The sequence below is a fragment of the Heterodontus francisci genome, chromosome 27 (genome assembly GCF_036365525.1).
Source record: "Heterodontus francisci isolate sHetFra1 chromosome 27, sHetFra1.hap1, whole genome shotgun sequence".
NCBI lineage: Eukaryota > Metazoa > Chordata > Chondrichthyes > Heterodontiformes > Heterodontidae > Heterodontus > Heterodontus francisci.
Genome location: NC_090397.1, coordinates 32,344,963 through 32,361,326, shown reverse-complemented (window position 1 = coordinate 32,361,326; position 16,364 = coordinate 32,344,963). Strand labels below are relative to the sequence as shown.

At 41.6% G+C, this 16,364-nt stretch overlaps 1 protein-coding gene across 5 annotated transcripts in view; it reads left to right on the top strand.

The window, feature by feature from the left end:
• Positions 1-16,364, top strand: part of celsr1a (cadherin EGF LAG seven-pass G-type receptor 1a) — a 403,243-nt gene that overhangs the window by 205,294 nt on the left and 181,585 nt on the right. For all 5 annotated transcript variants that reach the window (XM_068059123.1, XM_068059121.1, XM_068059120.1 and 2 more), the window contains exon 3: positions 2,080-2,718. In XM_068059123.1, coding sequence (XP_067915224.1) covers positions 2,080-2,718 — 639 coding nt within the window. The remainder of the gene's footprint in view (positions 1-2,079; positions 2,719-16,364) is intronic.

Here is a 16,364-nt window from a genome sequence, read left to right as displayed (position 1 = left end):
GCCCAACTGTGTAAAAATACAAGGTGCACTGATGTAACTCACAATGTGCTGAAAGTGACATCTTTCTTCTGGCTCCTCTTTCCCAATTGGAAAAATATTTGCCAAACTCCTTTTAAAATGCCTCTTTTTTTAAAAAAAACTAGCCGATATATCTATACAGTGATAATGGTAGCCTTCACTTAAACTTGCACTTGTATCGTGCCTTTAATATAGTGAAGTATCCCAAGGTACATCACAAGGGCCAAACCCAAGTGCAAGTTGGGAGAAGAGTTTTGTAGCCAGTCGCGAAGAATTTTTAAGGGGGCCTGTGAAGGTCGTGAGATATCTAGCAAAGTGGATTCAATGAAGCTCAAGGGTCTGCCAGCAAAAGTGGAGTGGACTGAGAGGAGAACCTGCAGTAAGGCAGAATTAGAAGATGGATACAAGTGGGTACATTATGCTGGAGGAAGTTGTAGAGTTGGTGTGAAACAAGCATTTCAAAATCAACTGGTTGGGTGATAGGTAGCCAGTTGTGGTCAACAAGGTTAAGACTGTTGAATGAGTGGCACTTAGTATGACAGACTGTGAGTGGCAGAATCTCAGTTAAGATGCAGTTTGCACAAGGTTGAGCTCAGGTGGCTTGCAAAGGAATTGGGGAAATTGTCTGGAATAACAAAGATGAGGATGACGATTCTGGAATGGCAAGGTACGGACTGAAGTGAGCAGTATTTCGGAGGTGGAAATCAGAGGTTTTGGTCTTGAACTGGATGTGATGTTTGAAACTCGGTGCTGAGTTAAACAGAACTCTTAAGTTGCACATCATGAGGTGGTGGAAGGGGGCATAGATCGAATGTGTTGAAAGCTGCAGGTAGGATCATGAGGAATAATGGAGCACAGTTTGCAGCTGCACAATCTCATTGTTAAGTTTGGCCAGGGCAATTTTGGTGCTGTGGGTGGGACAGAGATCAGATTGAAAGAATTTGCATAAAGAGAAGTGGCCACAGAGTTATTTGTTGACGATTCATTTGAAGACATCACAGAGGAAAAGGTTGGAGTTGGGCAGTAATGGGAGGGAAGCGTCATAGAGACTTGTGAAAGAGAGGTGGTGGGAGCAGTTTTGAAGGAGAGAATAATGGCTGAGGAAAAGGAGCATTTGACAATGTCAGCCTTGAGTAATTAAGCTGATAGTCAAGAGAAAAGTTGCGGGTGTCTTGGATGAAGACCAGTCTGATCAGGGTTTGGGTGAGCTGGGGAAAATGCAACAGTATTATGGAGTCTTAGGAGGTTTGGTGGTTGGGCAGGAGGAGCTGAGTTAGCTGAGCAGGTAATCTCAATTTTGGGCAGAAATTGATGAGCTCCTCACACTTTCCCTTAAAGATGAGAAGAGAAAGATTAAAGGGGGCCATTTATTGTGAGGATCAATTTGAGGTTGACTGGTGAAAATATTATTCAAAAAGAATTCTTATTAAGGGGCTTTTATTGTAATAAGATTGCTGCTATCTCACTTTCATGTTTTCTTTAAATTATAGAGTACAGAATTAAAGAAACATGTATGTCCTAAGGCAGTAATTAATTTTTGATAATCCTCAAAATATGTAGAAATGATTGACTAACCCACAGACACCTTTCGTTTTGGCATTGGCATTGTAATTATATAGTGTCTAATGAATGAGTAACGATTTGGTCGGATGCTATACATTATAGACTACGAAGACACCACTTTGAATGTGGTAACACCCAAATTCTTATGCTGAAGAAGGGTTGAAATATTTTAAAATTATTTTTAAACATCTGCCCTCAGCTCTCTGGTACTATAACTAAAGTCATTTTGCTCTCGGATCATGATTTTGCTCTGTCAACACATTTTTCCTTCCTCCAACAACACCACACCCTACCACTGTAACCTTAATCCAGATTTAGTCAAATGTGGGTAAGTAAGTTGCCTGGTAATACTAATGCTTCATTAATGTTCAATTGCATTCATTATTCTGAAGTGTAGATAGATTCTGGTAAGTTCTTCCCTTACCTATGCCAATTATAGTAACAGCATCAGCCATGCTTTTCTATCAGATTATGATGGTTTCTCTTTCTTTTCTCCAGATGGTATACACACCATTACCGCACTGTGTACTTTGAGAGTGACCATCATAACGGAAGACATGCTAACAAACAGCATTACCGTACGTTTGGAGAACATGTCCCAGGACAAGTTTCTGTCTCCACTGCTGTCCCTCTTTGTGGAAGGAGTTGCTGCTGTGTTGTCGACAACCAAAGATGACATTTTTATATTTAATATTCAAAATGACACAGATGTTAGCGCAAACATTCTGAATGTGAGTTTCTCTGCATTGCTGCCAGGTGGGGTTCGAAACCAGTACTTCCCTTCAGAGGATCTGCAGGAACAAATTTACCTTAACCGGACACTGCTGACCACCATCTCCACTCAGAGGGTCCTCCCCTTTGATGACAATATCTGCCTGAGAGAGCCCTGTGAAAACTACATGAAGTGTGTCTCTGTGCTGAAGTTTGACAGTTCAGCTCCTTTCATTTCATCTGACACTGTTTTATTCCGGCCCATTCATCCCATCAATGGACTGCGGTGCAGGTGTCCTCCTGGATTTACTGGGGATTATTGTGAAACGGAGATTGATCTTTGTTATTCTAATCCATGTGGTAGTCACGGTGTCTGCCGTAGCAGGGAGGGAGGCTATAACTGTGAATGTCGTGAAGATTATACAGGTAAGTGTTTCAAGTGATTTAATTTTAAATTTGTTTGTTTAAGATCAAGGCCTGATTCTGCTTTAGAGTGCATGATGTCACATGAAAAGTACTTTGTAAACCATATACAAAAGCAAAGTACTGCGGATGCTGCAATTACAAAATAAAACCAGAAAATGCTGGAAATACACAGGAGATCAGGCAGCGTCTGTGAAGAGAGAAACAGCGTTCATGTTTCAGGTCGATGGCCTTTCATCAGAACGGGAAAGAATTAGCAATGTAACAGGTTTCAAGCAAGTACAGAAGCAGGGAAAGGGGGGGAAGAGAAAAAAAGCACAAAAGGGAAGATCTGCGACAGGGTGGAAGGGCTGGCATGATTAAATAACAAAAGGGATGATGGTGCAAGGCAAAAGGGGATGGTAATGGGACAAGGAAACAAACAAAAGGTGGGTCTGGAGGAGCTGTAAATGGCAACAGTTGAATCATTATCAGCATTTGTTTCCCCCCCAAAAAATGGGAGTACTGGTTATGATCTGAAATTGTTGAACTCGATATTGAGCTCGGAAGGCTGTAAAGGTTGTAAACTATATATTTTGGCTGGAAACCTTATTGATTGCGATTTAGTTGTACATAGTACAGAACTTTTTTTTAACAAAAAATATTTTCAGTAAGATAGGGTAGGATAGGCTTTGAATTTTTGGCCCTGACCCATTGGCTTCCCAGTAGGTCTAGGGTGGATGTGGCTGAAACTGTGCTTGAGGATGAACTCCACAATATCTCCATCTGTTTTCAGGAGGGCTATCCTGTTGACGTCAAATATTGATGGGCATACCCACCGCCACAGAGACCGAGAGAGAAGGAAGACCCAACATTTACATAGCACCTTTGACAAGTGCCTCATTGTCAGTGAAGTACTTTTTGAAGGGTAGTCACTTGTATATAGAGAAATAAGAAAACTAATTTGCACACAGCGCAGATCCACAAGATAAATCACCAGAAAAATTATTTTGTTGAAGCCAGTTGAGGGATAACCGTTGGCGAGGGCACTGAGAAAACTCCCTCAGTACTGCCCTTAAGTGTCAGTCTAGATTATGTGATGGTGCCTCGTGTAGGGTATGAACCCACAATCTTCTGACTCTGAGGCTGCCTCCATCTCTGAAGCAATGTTGACACAAGACATGACATAAAATTAGGTATTTCATCATGTTGGTTCTAATGGAGCAAAACATTAGGACCACACAATCAAGAATAGACCTGCAGCTTCACCGCCCCCCCCCCAGTGACATATCACAGAATTGTTACAGTGCAGAAGGAGGCCATTTGGCCCATTGTGTCTGCACCGGCTCTCCAAAAGAGCATTAACTTAGTGCCATTCCCCTGCCTTCTCCCCAAAACCCTACACGTTCTTCCTTTTCATATAACAGTCTAATTTCCTTTTGAGTGCTTCAATTGAACTTGCCTCCACCATATTCTCAGGCAGTGCATTCCAGACCTTAACCTCGCGCTGCATGAAAAAGTTTTTCCTCATGTCACTTTTGCTTCTCTTACCCAATACTTTAAATCTGTGCCCTCTAGTTCTCAATCTTTTCAAGATTGGTAACATTTTCTTTCTATCTATTCCATCTTGACCCCGCATGATTTTGAATATATCTATCATATCATCTCTCAGCCTTCTCTTCAAGGAAAACCGTTCCAACTTCTCCAATCTATCTTCATAACTGAAGTTCTTCATTCCTGGAACCATCCTCGTGAATCTTTTCTGCACTCTCTCCAATGCCCTCACATCTTTCTTAAAGTGCAAGGCACAGAACTGGATGCAATACTGCAGCTGAGGGCGAAATAGTGTCCTAGATAAGTTCAACATAACTTTCTTGCTCTTGTACTCTATGTCCCTATTAATAAAGCCCAGGATATTGTATGCTTTATTAACCACTCTCAATCTGTCCTGCCACCTTCAGTGACCTATGCATATATACACCTAGGTCCCTTTGCTCCTGCACCCAATTTAGAATTGTACCCTTTATTTTATATTGTGTCTCCTTGTTTTTCCTACCAAAATGAACTACTTCACATTTCTCTGCATTGAACATCATCTGTCAGCTATCCACCCATTCCACCAACTTATCTAAGTCCTTTTGCAGTTCTACACCATCCTCCTCACAGTTCACAATGCTTCCAAGTTTCATATCATCTGCACACTTTGAAATTGTGGCCTGTACACCAAGGTCTAGGTCATTAATATATATCAGGAAAAGCAAAGGCACCAACACTGACCCCTGGGGAACTCCACTACAAACCTTCCTCTAGCCCAAAAAACATCCATTAACCATTACTCTTTGTTTCCTGCTACTCAGCCAATTCCATATCCATGTTGCTACCGTCCCTTTTATTCCATGAGTTACAAGTTTGCCCTAAGTTTGTTGTGTGGCACTGTAGCAAACGCCTTTTGAAAGTCCATGTACACCACATCAACAGTATTGCCCACATCAACCCTCTCTGTTACCACCTCAAAAAAAACTCCAGCAAGTTAGTCAAATGTGATTTTCCCTTAAGAAATCCATGCTGGCTTTCCTTCATTAACTTGCATGTGTCCATGTGACTATTGATTTTGTCCCGAATTATTTTTTCTAGAAGTTTTCCCACCACTGAAGTTAAACTGACTGGCCTATAGTTGCTGGGCTTATCTTTACACCCTTTTTTGACCAAGGGTTTCACATTTGCAATTCTCCAGTCCTCTGGCACCACCTCCGAGTCTAAGGAAGACTGAAAAATTATGGCCAGTGCCTCTGCGATTTCCGCCCTCACCTCCCTCAGTATCCTTGGATGCATCTCATCCAGTCCTGGCGCTTTATCCACTTTAAGTACTGACAGCCTATCTAATACATCCTCTTTATCAATTTTAAACCCTTCTAGTATTTGAATTACCTCTTCTTTCACCATTGCCTGGATTGCATCATCTTCCTTGGTAAAGACAGGTTCATTTAATACCTCAGCTATGCCCTCTGCCTCCATGAGTAAATCCCTTTTTTGGTCCCTAATCGACCCAACTCCTCCTTTTACTACCTTTTTACTATTTATATATCTATAGAAAACTTTGGGATTCCCTTTAATGTTAGCTGCCAGTCCCCTCTGGACCTTCTATATTCAGCCTGGTTCCCACTGGTATTTTCTACCTGGCATCTGTCGTAAGCACACTTTTTCTTCTTTATCTTAACCACTACCTCTTTTGTCATCCAGGGAGCTCTGGATTTGTTTGCCCTACCTTTCCCCTTCAAGGGAACATAGTTTGACTGTGTCTGAACTATCTCTTCTTTGAAGGTAGCCCATTGTTCAGCTACCGTTTTTCCTGCCAACCTTTGACTCCAATTTATTTGCCCCCAGCTCCATTCCTACCCCCATTGAAGTTGGCTTTCCCCCAGTTAATTATTCTTACTCTGGATTGTTCTTTGTCCTTTATCATAGTCAGCCTAAACCTTATGATACAATGATAACTGTCCCCTGAATGATCTCGTACTGATCCACTTGGCCCACCTCATTCCCAACAACCAGGTCTAGTGGTGCCTCCTTTCTCATTGGACTAGCAAAATACTGCTGTAGATCATTTTCCTGAACACACTCTAGGAACTCTTTCCCCTTATTGCCCTTTACACTACTACTATCCCAGTCAATGTTTAGATAATTAAAGTTCCCCCATTATAACAACCCTGTAATTTTTGCATCCCTCTAATTTCCTTCTAAATTTGTCCTTCCCACTAGCTGGTGGCCTATAGACAATGCCAAGCAATGTAACGGCACCTTTTTTGTTCCTTAGCTCTAGCCAAATTGATTCTGTCCTCGACCCCTCTGGGACATCCTTTTTCTCCAGCACTGCAATCGCTCAATCAATACTGCCACTCCTCCCCCTTTTATCCCTTTCCTTTCTTTCCTTAACATCTTGTATCTAGGAATATTCAATGCCCAGTCTTGTCTTTCTTTGAGCCAGGTCTCTGTTATAGCCACAACTTCACATTTCCACATGTCAATGTGCACCTGTAACTCACTTATCTTATTAACAACACTCCGTGCATTTACAATTATGCGCATTAACCCTGATTTAGACTTTATTACTTTCTCTCTTACTCTGACCCCACCTAATGACTTAATATTTTCTACTCTAGTGCTATCTATCTCTCCCAGTATTCTGTGCACTTTGGTATTCCTCTATGATATTTCCTCCTGGTTCTCACACCCATGCCAAGTTAGTTTAAACCCTCCCCATTAGCACTGGCAAATCACCCTGCAAGGAAACTTGTCCCAGCTCTGTTCAGATACAACCCACCTGGCCTGTCCAGGTCCCACCTTCTCCTGAACAGGTCTCAGTGTCCCAGAAATCTAATGCCTTCCCTCCTGCACCATCTTTCCAGTCACGCATTCATCAGCATTATCCTCCTGTTTCTATACTCACTTGCGCATGGTACTGGGAGTAATACGGAGATTACTACTTTTAAGGTCCTGCTTGCTAATTTCTTAGCTAGCTCAGTAAACTCTTTCTGCAGGATCACATCCCTCTTCCTACCTATATCATTGGTACCACGACTGCTGGCTGCTCACCCTGCCCCCCCCCACCCCCCTCCGCGTGCTCTGCAGCCGTTAAGTGACATCCAAAGACACAGTCTCCTTTGGCTTTGTCTGGTTAGCCATTATTTTCAATGGGAAAATACTAAGAAGTGTTTTAGTTTTCTGCCACTTCGTACAAACTATTTATGGTCACCAAATGAACAGGTACGAAAAGGAAATCTGAACTGCACACATACTCTTCAGCAAACAATCCAGACATTTCACCACTTGTTCTCCAAAATCACATATACGAGGTATGCTGACAGTATAGATGTGAATTCTATAGCTGATATACGAAGAGACAATTTGGAAGTCAAGATGATCCAGTCTAGCCTAGTTACTCTGCATACCTGTATTTCTTGTACCTGCATCCCAGAATTGTCTAGATTCATGTTCATTGTTGAAGATTAGCATAAACTTAATATTAGGAACTATATGTTTCAACCTCCCCTTATCACTATTTTACAATGCTGGAATAGACCAGACAGACACATAGGAACATAAGGAATTGGAGCAAGAGTAGGTCATGTGGCTCCTCAAATCTGCTTCACCATTCAATAGGATCATAGCTGAACTTTTACATCAACTTCATTTGCCTGCCCTCTCCTCATATCCCTTGATTGCCTTCGTGCCCAAATACCTGTCGATCTGTCATAAATATTCTCAATGACTGAGCATCCACAGCCCTTTGGGTTAGAGCATTCCAAAGAGAAAGTTAGAGAAATCCACGGGAACTGTTCGAGAATCTAGAAAATGCTGAAAGATCAAAACCAATACATTCACTATCTTTTCAGCCATCATTTTTAAAACCCTAGGATGTTGGTTCAGGGGATTTTTATCCCATTAATTTCTCCAGTACTTTTTCTTTATTAAATACTTTAAGTTCTTTACTTTCATTAAACCCTTGGTTTTCCACACTTTCTGATATGTCCTTTAGGTCTTCTGCTTTGAAGACAGACTCAAAATATTTGTTTAACATCTCTGCTCTTTCCTCATTCCCCATTATAATTTCTCTTGTCTGTGCTTCTAAGGGACCCATGTTTACTTTTGCTCTTCCTTTTTAAATACTGCTAAAAGCTGTTACAATCTGTTTTTGTATTTCTTGCGAGTTACTCTCGTATTCTATTTTGTCCCTCTTTATCACTTACTTGGTCATGATTGGGACAGTTTTAAAAATCAGCAAAGCCTCAGGCTAACTACTCTTTTTGACAACATTTGAAGCCTCTTCCTTTAATACAATCATTCTCGTTAGCAATGGTTGTACCATTTTTCCAGTAGAGTTTTTAATTGCTTAAGGAAATGTATATTTGTTGATAGTTATAAATTATTTCTTTAAATGTTATACTTACCATCATATCTTTTAATCTAAGTTTCAAATACCTCAACCAACTCACCCCTTGCACCTCCATAATTGACGTTTAAGTTGAAGACCCTAGTTTCAGACTTAGCCACAAAACTCTGAAACTTAATATGACATTCTATCATATGTTGATCAGTATTCCCCAGAGGATCTTTTACTATAAGATTACTAATTAACCACACTACTAGATCTAAGACAGCCTGCTCCCTAGTTGGTTCCTCAACACATTGTTCTAGAAAACTGTCTTTAATGCATCCTCCAAGTTACTTTTACCAATTTGGTTTGCCCAGTCTATATGAAGATTAAAGTCCCCCATGATTATTGCATTACCTTTGCTACCTGATCCTCCAATTTGCTGATCTATACTGCAACACTATGATTACTGCTGAAAATAGAGACATGTTGTCGAAACTTTTTGTCCTGCACTCATCAGGACAATCGCAAGAATAAGCAACGTAAGGGAAAACAACAACTTCCGCTGCAAGAAAAAAAAAGAGTGCTGATTAGTTGGCAAGTGAACTCTAATTGGTAGAGGCATTGCCATGGAAAATGCACCAGTTTACGGTGACTGATCGTTAACTACCAAGCTTTGTTTAAAATTTAAACCAGGCAGCTTGACTCTGGTCAAGACATTGCCCTGAGGAATGAACCAGCAAATAGCTGTCACTTATTTTATTCAGCTGAAACAGGCGCAACGTTTGTACATCTTTTTGCTGTCTGCAAAGAACAGGGCCCTTTGTATTAATATATATAGCTCCCAGTACATGCAAATGCGCCACTCTGTGAGCCCTACTGACAATCTTAAATTGGCTGTCAGTGTAATTCTTTGCACACTTGAGGATTATTTAGCAAATGTTGTACAATTGCGGAATCACACAAAATGTTGGACACTGTGTTTGAGTTTTGAGTTGGGTTTTGAGTTTTGAGCTGGTTGGGTACGGCCTGTACCTTGCCCGTTGCGAACAGCAGAAGGAACATGTTGTTTGATACAATCCGCCAGTCTTTGGGACATATGGCCTATACACCTAGCATCAAACTGGCATTGAAATTCATGTATCATATTACTCATTTATGTGATGGGCAGGATGTCTTTTTGGCTTGACGGCAGCATCCTGTTAGTGACAAATACCACACGTGTTGCTACTGCCTAGTAACAGCATGAAACAGCTAGCTTTACCTGTCCCTCAAATTTTTGGGATACATTACCCTTCCAGGGTAATTTGAGGAAGACTGGGCACTTTTCAGGGCCGAAAAAGACAGCCTTAAGCCCGTTCATAAGTTTGCGCGATGTACAAGAAGAAATGATCTGATCAAGGTAGCCATTGTCACGCAGTGAAACCTACCTTCACTGGTCAATGCATGCGTTGGGATTCTTACAGTTCCACACGCTATAAGATTGGCCTTATCGGCAACCTCATAAATAGGGCCCAAGCCATTTGCTCACCATGCAAGCTTAATGCTGAAATAGGGTGGATCAAAGACATCCTAGCTGTTTCACGCTGCTACTATGCAGTAGCAACACGTGTGGTGTTCGCCACTAACAGGATGCTCCCATCAAACCAAAAAGACATCCTGTCTGTCACACAAATGTGTAATGTGGTGTGTGAATTTTAATGCCAGTGTGATGCTAGTTATATAGGCTGTACGCCCCAAAGACTGGCGGATGGTATCAAACAACATGTTCCTTCTACTGTCCGCAACGGGCAAGGTACGGGCCGTACCCAACCAGTCCGTGCTTGCAAAACTCAAAACACAGTGTCCAACACTATATGAGATTCCGTGATTGGACAATATTTGCTAAATAATCCACAGTGTGCTAAGAATTACACTGACGACCAATTTAAAATTGTCAGTAGGGCCCGCAGTGTGGTGCATTTGCGCGTACTGGAAGCTACATATATTAATACACAAGGCCCTGTTCTTTGCAGACAGAAAGAATATGTACAAACATTGCGCCTGTTTCAGCTGAATAAAATAAGTGACAGCTATTCGCTGGTTCATTCCTCAGGGCAATGCCTTGACCAATCAGAGTCAAGCTGCCTGGTTTAAATTTTAAACAAAGCTTGGCCGTTAACTGTCAGTCACTGCAAACTGGTGCATTCGCCATGGCAACACTTCTACCAATCAGAGTTCACTTGCCGACTAATCAGCACTCTCTTCTCATGTAGTGTAAGTTGTTGTATTCCCTTACATTGGTTATTCTTGTGATTGTCCTGATGAGTGCAAGACGAAAAGCTTCGACAATATGTCTCTATTTTCAGCAATGCTGAAGTTCTGTACGACTGAATAACTATGATTACTGTTAGGGGACCTATAAACTACCCCTTACTGGTGGTTTCTTAGCTCCACACATACTGATTCTATATCCTGACTTTCTGAGCTAAGCTGCTTTCTCATGACAGCCTTTATCTCGTCTTCTATGATCAAGGCTACCCCACCTCCTTTTCCATCTTACCTATCTTTTCTAAAAGTCAAGTACCCTTGACTATTTAGTTCTCAACCTTAGTCACCCTGCATCCACTTCTAAGTAACGGCTATTAGATCAAACCCATTTATCTCTGTGCCATCTATTTTGTTATGAATGCATTTGTATATAGTACCTTTTAATTTGAAGTTTTTACTATTTTTCCCTGATGTGGCCTTTGTTATTTATTGCTTATTATGGTTATTAAACTCTCTGACTCTTCCTGACATAATCTACTTGATTTTATCCAAATGGCTGTCCTGATCTACAGCCTTGGCTTTACTCCTCAGACTTATACATTTACCCTTACCTGAAGCTGCCTTACCCTGATTAGTTTAAGCCCTATTTACCAACCTAGTTAGTTAATTCACCATGACACTGGTCCCAGCCCAGTTTAAATGGGGTCTGTCCCAATGGAACAGTTCCCTCTTTCACCTGTACTGGTGCCAGTGCCCCACAAATTGAAACCACTGCCTCCCACACCACTCTTTCAGCCATGCATTTAAACTTCTAATCAGTTCGTCTTTATGCAGGAGGTATTTCACTGTTGTGAAAAGGTAGATCCAAATAAAATAGATACCCCTTGGACAGTGTTAACAGCAACCACAATGAATAATAACATGAGGTCATCGTGCAGATACACTTGATGACTGGTTGGTGCTGCCTTTCTGTAACCAGCATTTAGACTTCTGTCATCCTCAACTGCAGTGTATAGATTTCAATTGGACCTAATTCATCAGCTGTCATGTTATTCTATGACAAGTTCATAAAGGTGGGCTTACATCACAGATAAATAGTACGGTAATGGACAGTTATATTCAGTTATTTGTGCTAGTGTTAAAGGTCAATGCAAGAATCCTTAAGTGGGGTATTTCATCCAGCTGAGGTTACAGATGGGTCAGTGATACTGTATGATGTCACAACATCCCAACATCCTTCCTAATAAGGTTGCAGTATATGGGAGCTAATTCCCACTTTTATTTGGTATATTAACTAGGATCTTCTTCAACAGATGTCTCATATTATGCATGAATTAGAGCCAAGGGTCCATTTTCCTGAATGTGATTTATAATATCTTTCCAAAATTCAGACATACTGGACAATTTGCCTAAACCCAAACACCCCCTGAATCTCACTTTATTAGGGAAATGCGAAATAGTAGTATTAGAGGAGTATTTGACCGAATCTATAGCTTGTACCACGCTCATGAATAAACAGAGTGCACTGGAAATATGCTTTGCAAGCATCTGAAAAAGGTTTTGGGTAAAGACCCTTCACCAGAACTGAAAAAGAAGTCTGTGATGCTTTGTAGAACTAACGAAGTAAAAAGATGAGAGAACAGGGAAGTAAGTGAAATATATTTACTGAGGAGGTTAGAAACAAATAAAGTTTTTTAGTGGTCTAAGAGTAAGTATTCTTTTCCAAATCAATCAGGGCCCAATAGTATCTATGTCAAGTACTTTCAAATTGTATATTAAAGTTGTATTATGTGCAATAACTATAGGCATTCTTAAAGATGGCAATTGTTTGTCAGACTTGCACCCTTAGTATGTCCATTAGAACATTTTTGCAAGAGAAAGTCACTGCCTTCATCTACTGGCAAGCCTGAACAATGTTTTAAGTGTCCTGGCATAGCGCATCCATACATGGAGTAACAGGCTCAATCGCATAACTTTGCCTTTGGAGTATTTTTTGTAGTACAGCAGCAATACAAGTCAAAGTGCTGAAATAATGTTAATGGTTTGAAGCTGCTCATCATTTCCTGTCTCATACTTTTCAATGAGAAAAGCAGCAAAAGGAATTTGCAGCTGAAATACTGATTCACAAACAGCCTTGTAGTAGTGCAAAAGAATGTCTACTGTAGGAAGGGCAGGAAATGCCAAATGACTCTGTCATCCATTTGATAAATTCTCCCCACATGGTGATAGGGAAAGATATCAAAATAGCTCAATCTGTCCCTTCTACTGCCTCCATATTCAGTGTACCCTCTGCTTCCTGTGCACAATAATTACTTTTTTCCCCTTCTTTCATGCTGTCTTTTCCATAAACCAATTATTTGTAATGTCTTCAAGTGGTGATAGTTGACCTGTCTTCATATGTCTAGTTTTGGCAACATGAAAGGATTTTAAATACTTGACAGTCATCTACAAAATTGGATTACACAACAATTAGCTAATTACCTCTGGAACTGGCCTAGTTTCCTTTTCTATAAAGATCAACCCGAACAGGAGACAACCTAATGGTTAAGTTCACAATGGGCCAGGGATGAAGGTAACAAAGTGAGGTTTACGCAAATTGTGTTGAAATAGTAAATTATTGAATCTGTAAGATGTCAGTAAGAAACCCAGTGTTACATGACTGGTGCATTTTCAGGGTCCTCTTGCTTTTACAGCTCATGGTGCAATAGTAGATCATATCAAAGCACATCATCAGGGTACTTGCACAGAATATCCTCATGAAAAAAATTCACAGGTTTCTGTCTCCCCTTTTCAACAAGAAATGCTTGTCTTTGTTATATCCAGAAAACCAGTTGGTGAAGGATAGTACTGGAATCAATCTTTACTCAGCCTCACATTTATTTCCAGAGTGAAACATTGCAAGCATACACCTCCTAACTCAACCACACCACAGTTTCAGTAAGTGTCTCTTTATATCTGCTCAAGTGAAACCTGAAATATGCCCTCCACGTGCATATAAATAAACACAATTGATATACAATTAACAGATTCCTTCTTTCTTGAAATAAAATGAGAGTTAACATGCACAAAGTTTCAAAACAAATCAAAAAGAAAATCGATATTCTGTACAAAGCATTTCACTGCGAAATGCACCCCCCCCACCCCCCCACCTCCACCGCCCCTTCTCGTACCCATAATTTCTTTGTATAAGCTATTTTACAAAAAGAAGTATCTGATAGTTGATAGCTTGCATCAACCCATTTAATTTTAAAGATTTCCTTTCTCTCCAGCATTTGTTTCAAGCCAGCAAGGTCATTCTGTAACCTTTTCTGCCTCACACTTTTTGTAGAGTGTACATCATCCCACAATGAACGATTATCTACATAACATTCATTGGATATACTATCTTCAGTAAGTCCCTTGTATAGAATCTCACTTAAAATATCTGACAAGTGGAATCCCCTATCCACTGCCTCCATGATAGCCAGTGTTTCGTCAGCTAAAGCATTTTTAACAACACTTTTTTTTTTACCCATCAGAAATATTATGAAACCAGCTGCACTCGACTACCCAACAGGAAGATTAGCATGTGAAGCATTACTAAATATAACTAGTTTCGTGTCCTTTGTGTCACCTAGGGATGGGAAATTAAGTACACATTTCTGCAGATTTAATTTTTTCAATGTTTTATTTGCACTTAAAACATTCTCGGCTTTAGGGTGTTTCATCGTGGTACTTGACTCCAATGCATCAAAACTAGCATCTGGTCTAGTCTGAGTGCACAACCATTCAACTGACAAATCAAGCTTTGCAATTGCCCTGTCTCTTCTTCAGATACATCATCGCCTTTCTGTCTTGACCTAGCACGATGGGAGTAACACTCTCTAAATAAGACTGCTGTTTTAAAGTTATTCCAGACCTATTCTGTTTAATATCTAAACCAATATATTTAAAAGGCCCAGAAGCCAGACTGCCAATCTTAAATTCTACTCTAATCTTATTAGTAACACATTTCTTGAATTCCACAGTACCGCTCCATAAGAAATCATCAACATGCGTCATGAAGTACAAAAAGAGGGAAGTTAGGCTGAACCTTTATAAAACACTGGATTGCCATCAATTGGACTATAATGTCCAATTCTGGGCACTGGAGGCATTGACAGTGGTGCAGAAAAGATTTTCAAGAATGGTTCCAGGGATGAGGGACTTCAATTTTGAGGATAGATTGGAGAAGCTGTGGTTGTTTTTCATAGGGAAGGGAAGAAATTTGATAGAGGTGTTCAAAATCACGAGGTGTCTGAACAGAGTAGACAGAGAGAAACTTCCCATTGGTGTAAGGGTTGAGAACCAGAGGACACCAATTTAAAGTGATTGGCAAAAGAACCAGAGGTGACGTGAGGAAAAGCTCTTTTATGCACAAAGTGATTAGGATCTGGAATGCACTGGCTGAGCATGTGGTGGAGGCAGATTCAGTTGTGGCTTTCAAAAGGGAATTGGATAATTATCTGAAGGTTTAAAAAAAAGACCGCATTTGTTGACAACGCGAATGGTAGGTGGCGCTGTTTTGGCACATGCGCAAATACAGCATATGCCACGAAAACGTCACAGATTGCGACTGTAGCAGCTGCCAGGACTAAAGATGGCGCTGCTCAAAGAATCACACAGAGGAAACCTAACGAACACATGGCAGTATACAATGGCCGGAGTGAGAGAGCAGGGCGGGGGCCGGGGAGAGCAGCGTTGAGGATGTCGTGAGAGGTGGGGGGGGGGGGGAAAGAGAGGGAGGGGTGGTGAGGGGAAAGAGAGGGAGGGAAGGAGGGGGGGGGGGAGGGCGGGAGAGGGGGGGAGGGCGAGAGTGGGGGGCGGGGGGGAGCAGCGGAGCGGAAGAGGAGTGCCTTTTTCTGTGCATGCGCCAGAAACACAACAGCAAAAGACTTATCGGCCAGTCCCTGGACCCAGCGACACCAAGGTCTTCGCACACTCGCTCCCCGCAGCTCTCTGCAGCCTCTCGCTTCCGGCCCTCTCCATTCAGCCGTTCCCTCCAGCTGCGGATGCCCAATCCAGTTGCTTCTCCCCTACTTCTCCACAGTACTTCAGGCATTGCAACTGTCTGGTCCCTGCATTTTGCATGCTCCCTCTCCCCACCCCTCCCTGCTCTCCCCACCCCTCCCCCCTCTCCATCTTCACCTCCCCCTCTTCACCCAACCCTCCCTCTACCCCGCTACCTCCACCCCTTCCTCTACCCCGCTACCTCCACTCCTCCCTCTACCCCCCTACCTCCACCCCTCCCTCTACCCCCCTACCTCCACCCCTCCCTCTACCCCCCTACCTCCACCCCTCCACCACAGTTGAATATCTGAAGTGCAGTTGCAAAGTCGGGGAAATAGCATGCAAAACAAAACCTCAACAATTCTGGGGTTAATTATTGAGAAGTTTTATTAAGTTCATTAAGCATCCGAGGAACTGTTGTGCATGGATACATGAGTGTTGTGTTTCCAGCATTCCCGTTAGACAGACAGGCCGAGTCTCTGCTATGCACAGCTAAAGAGATTGTTCCTGGAGAGCCTTG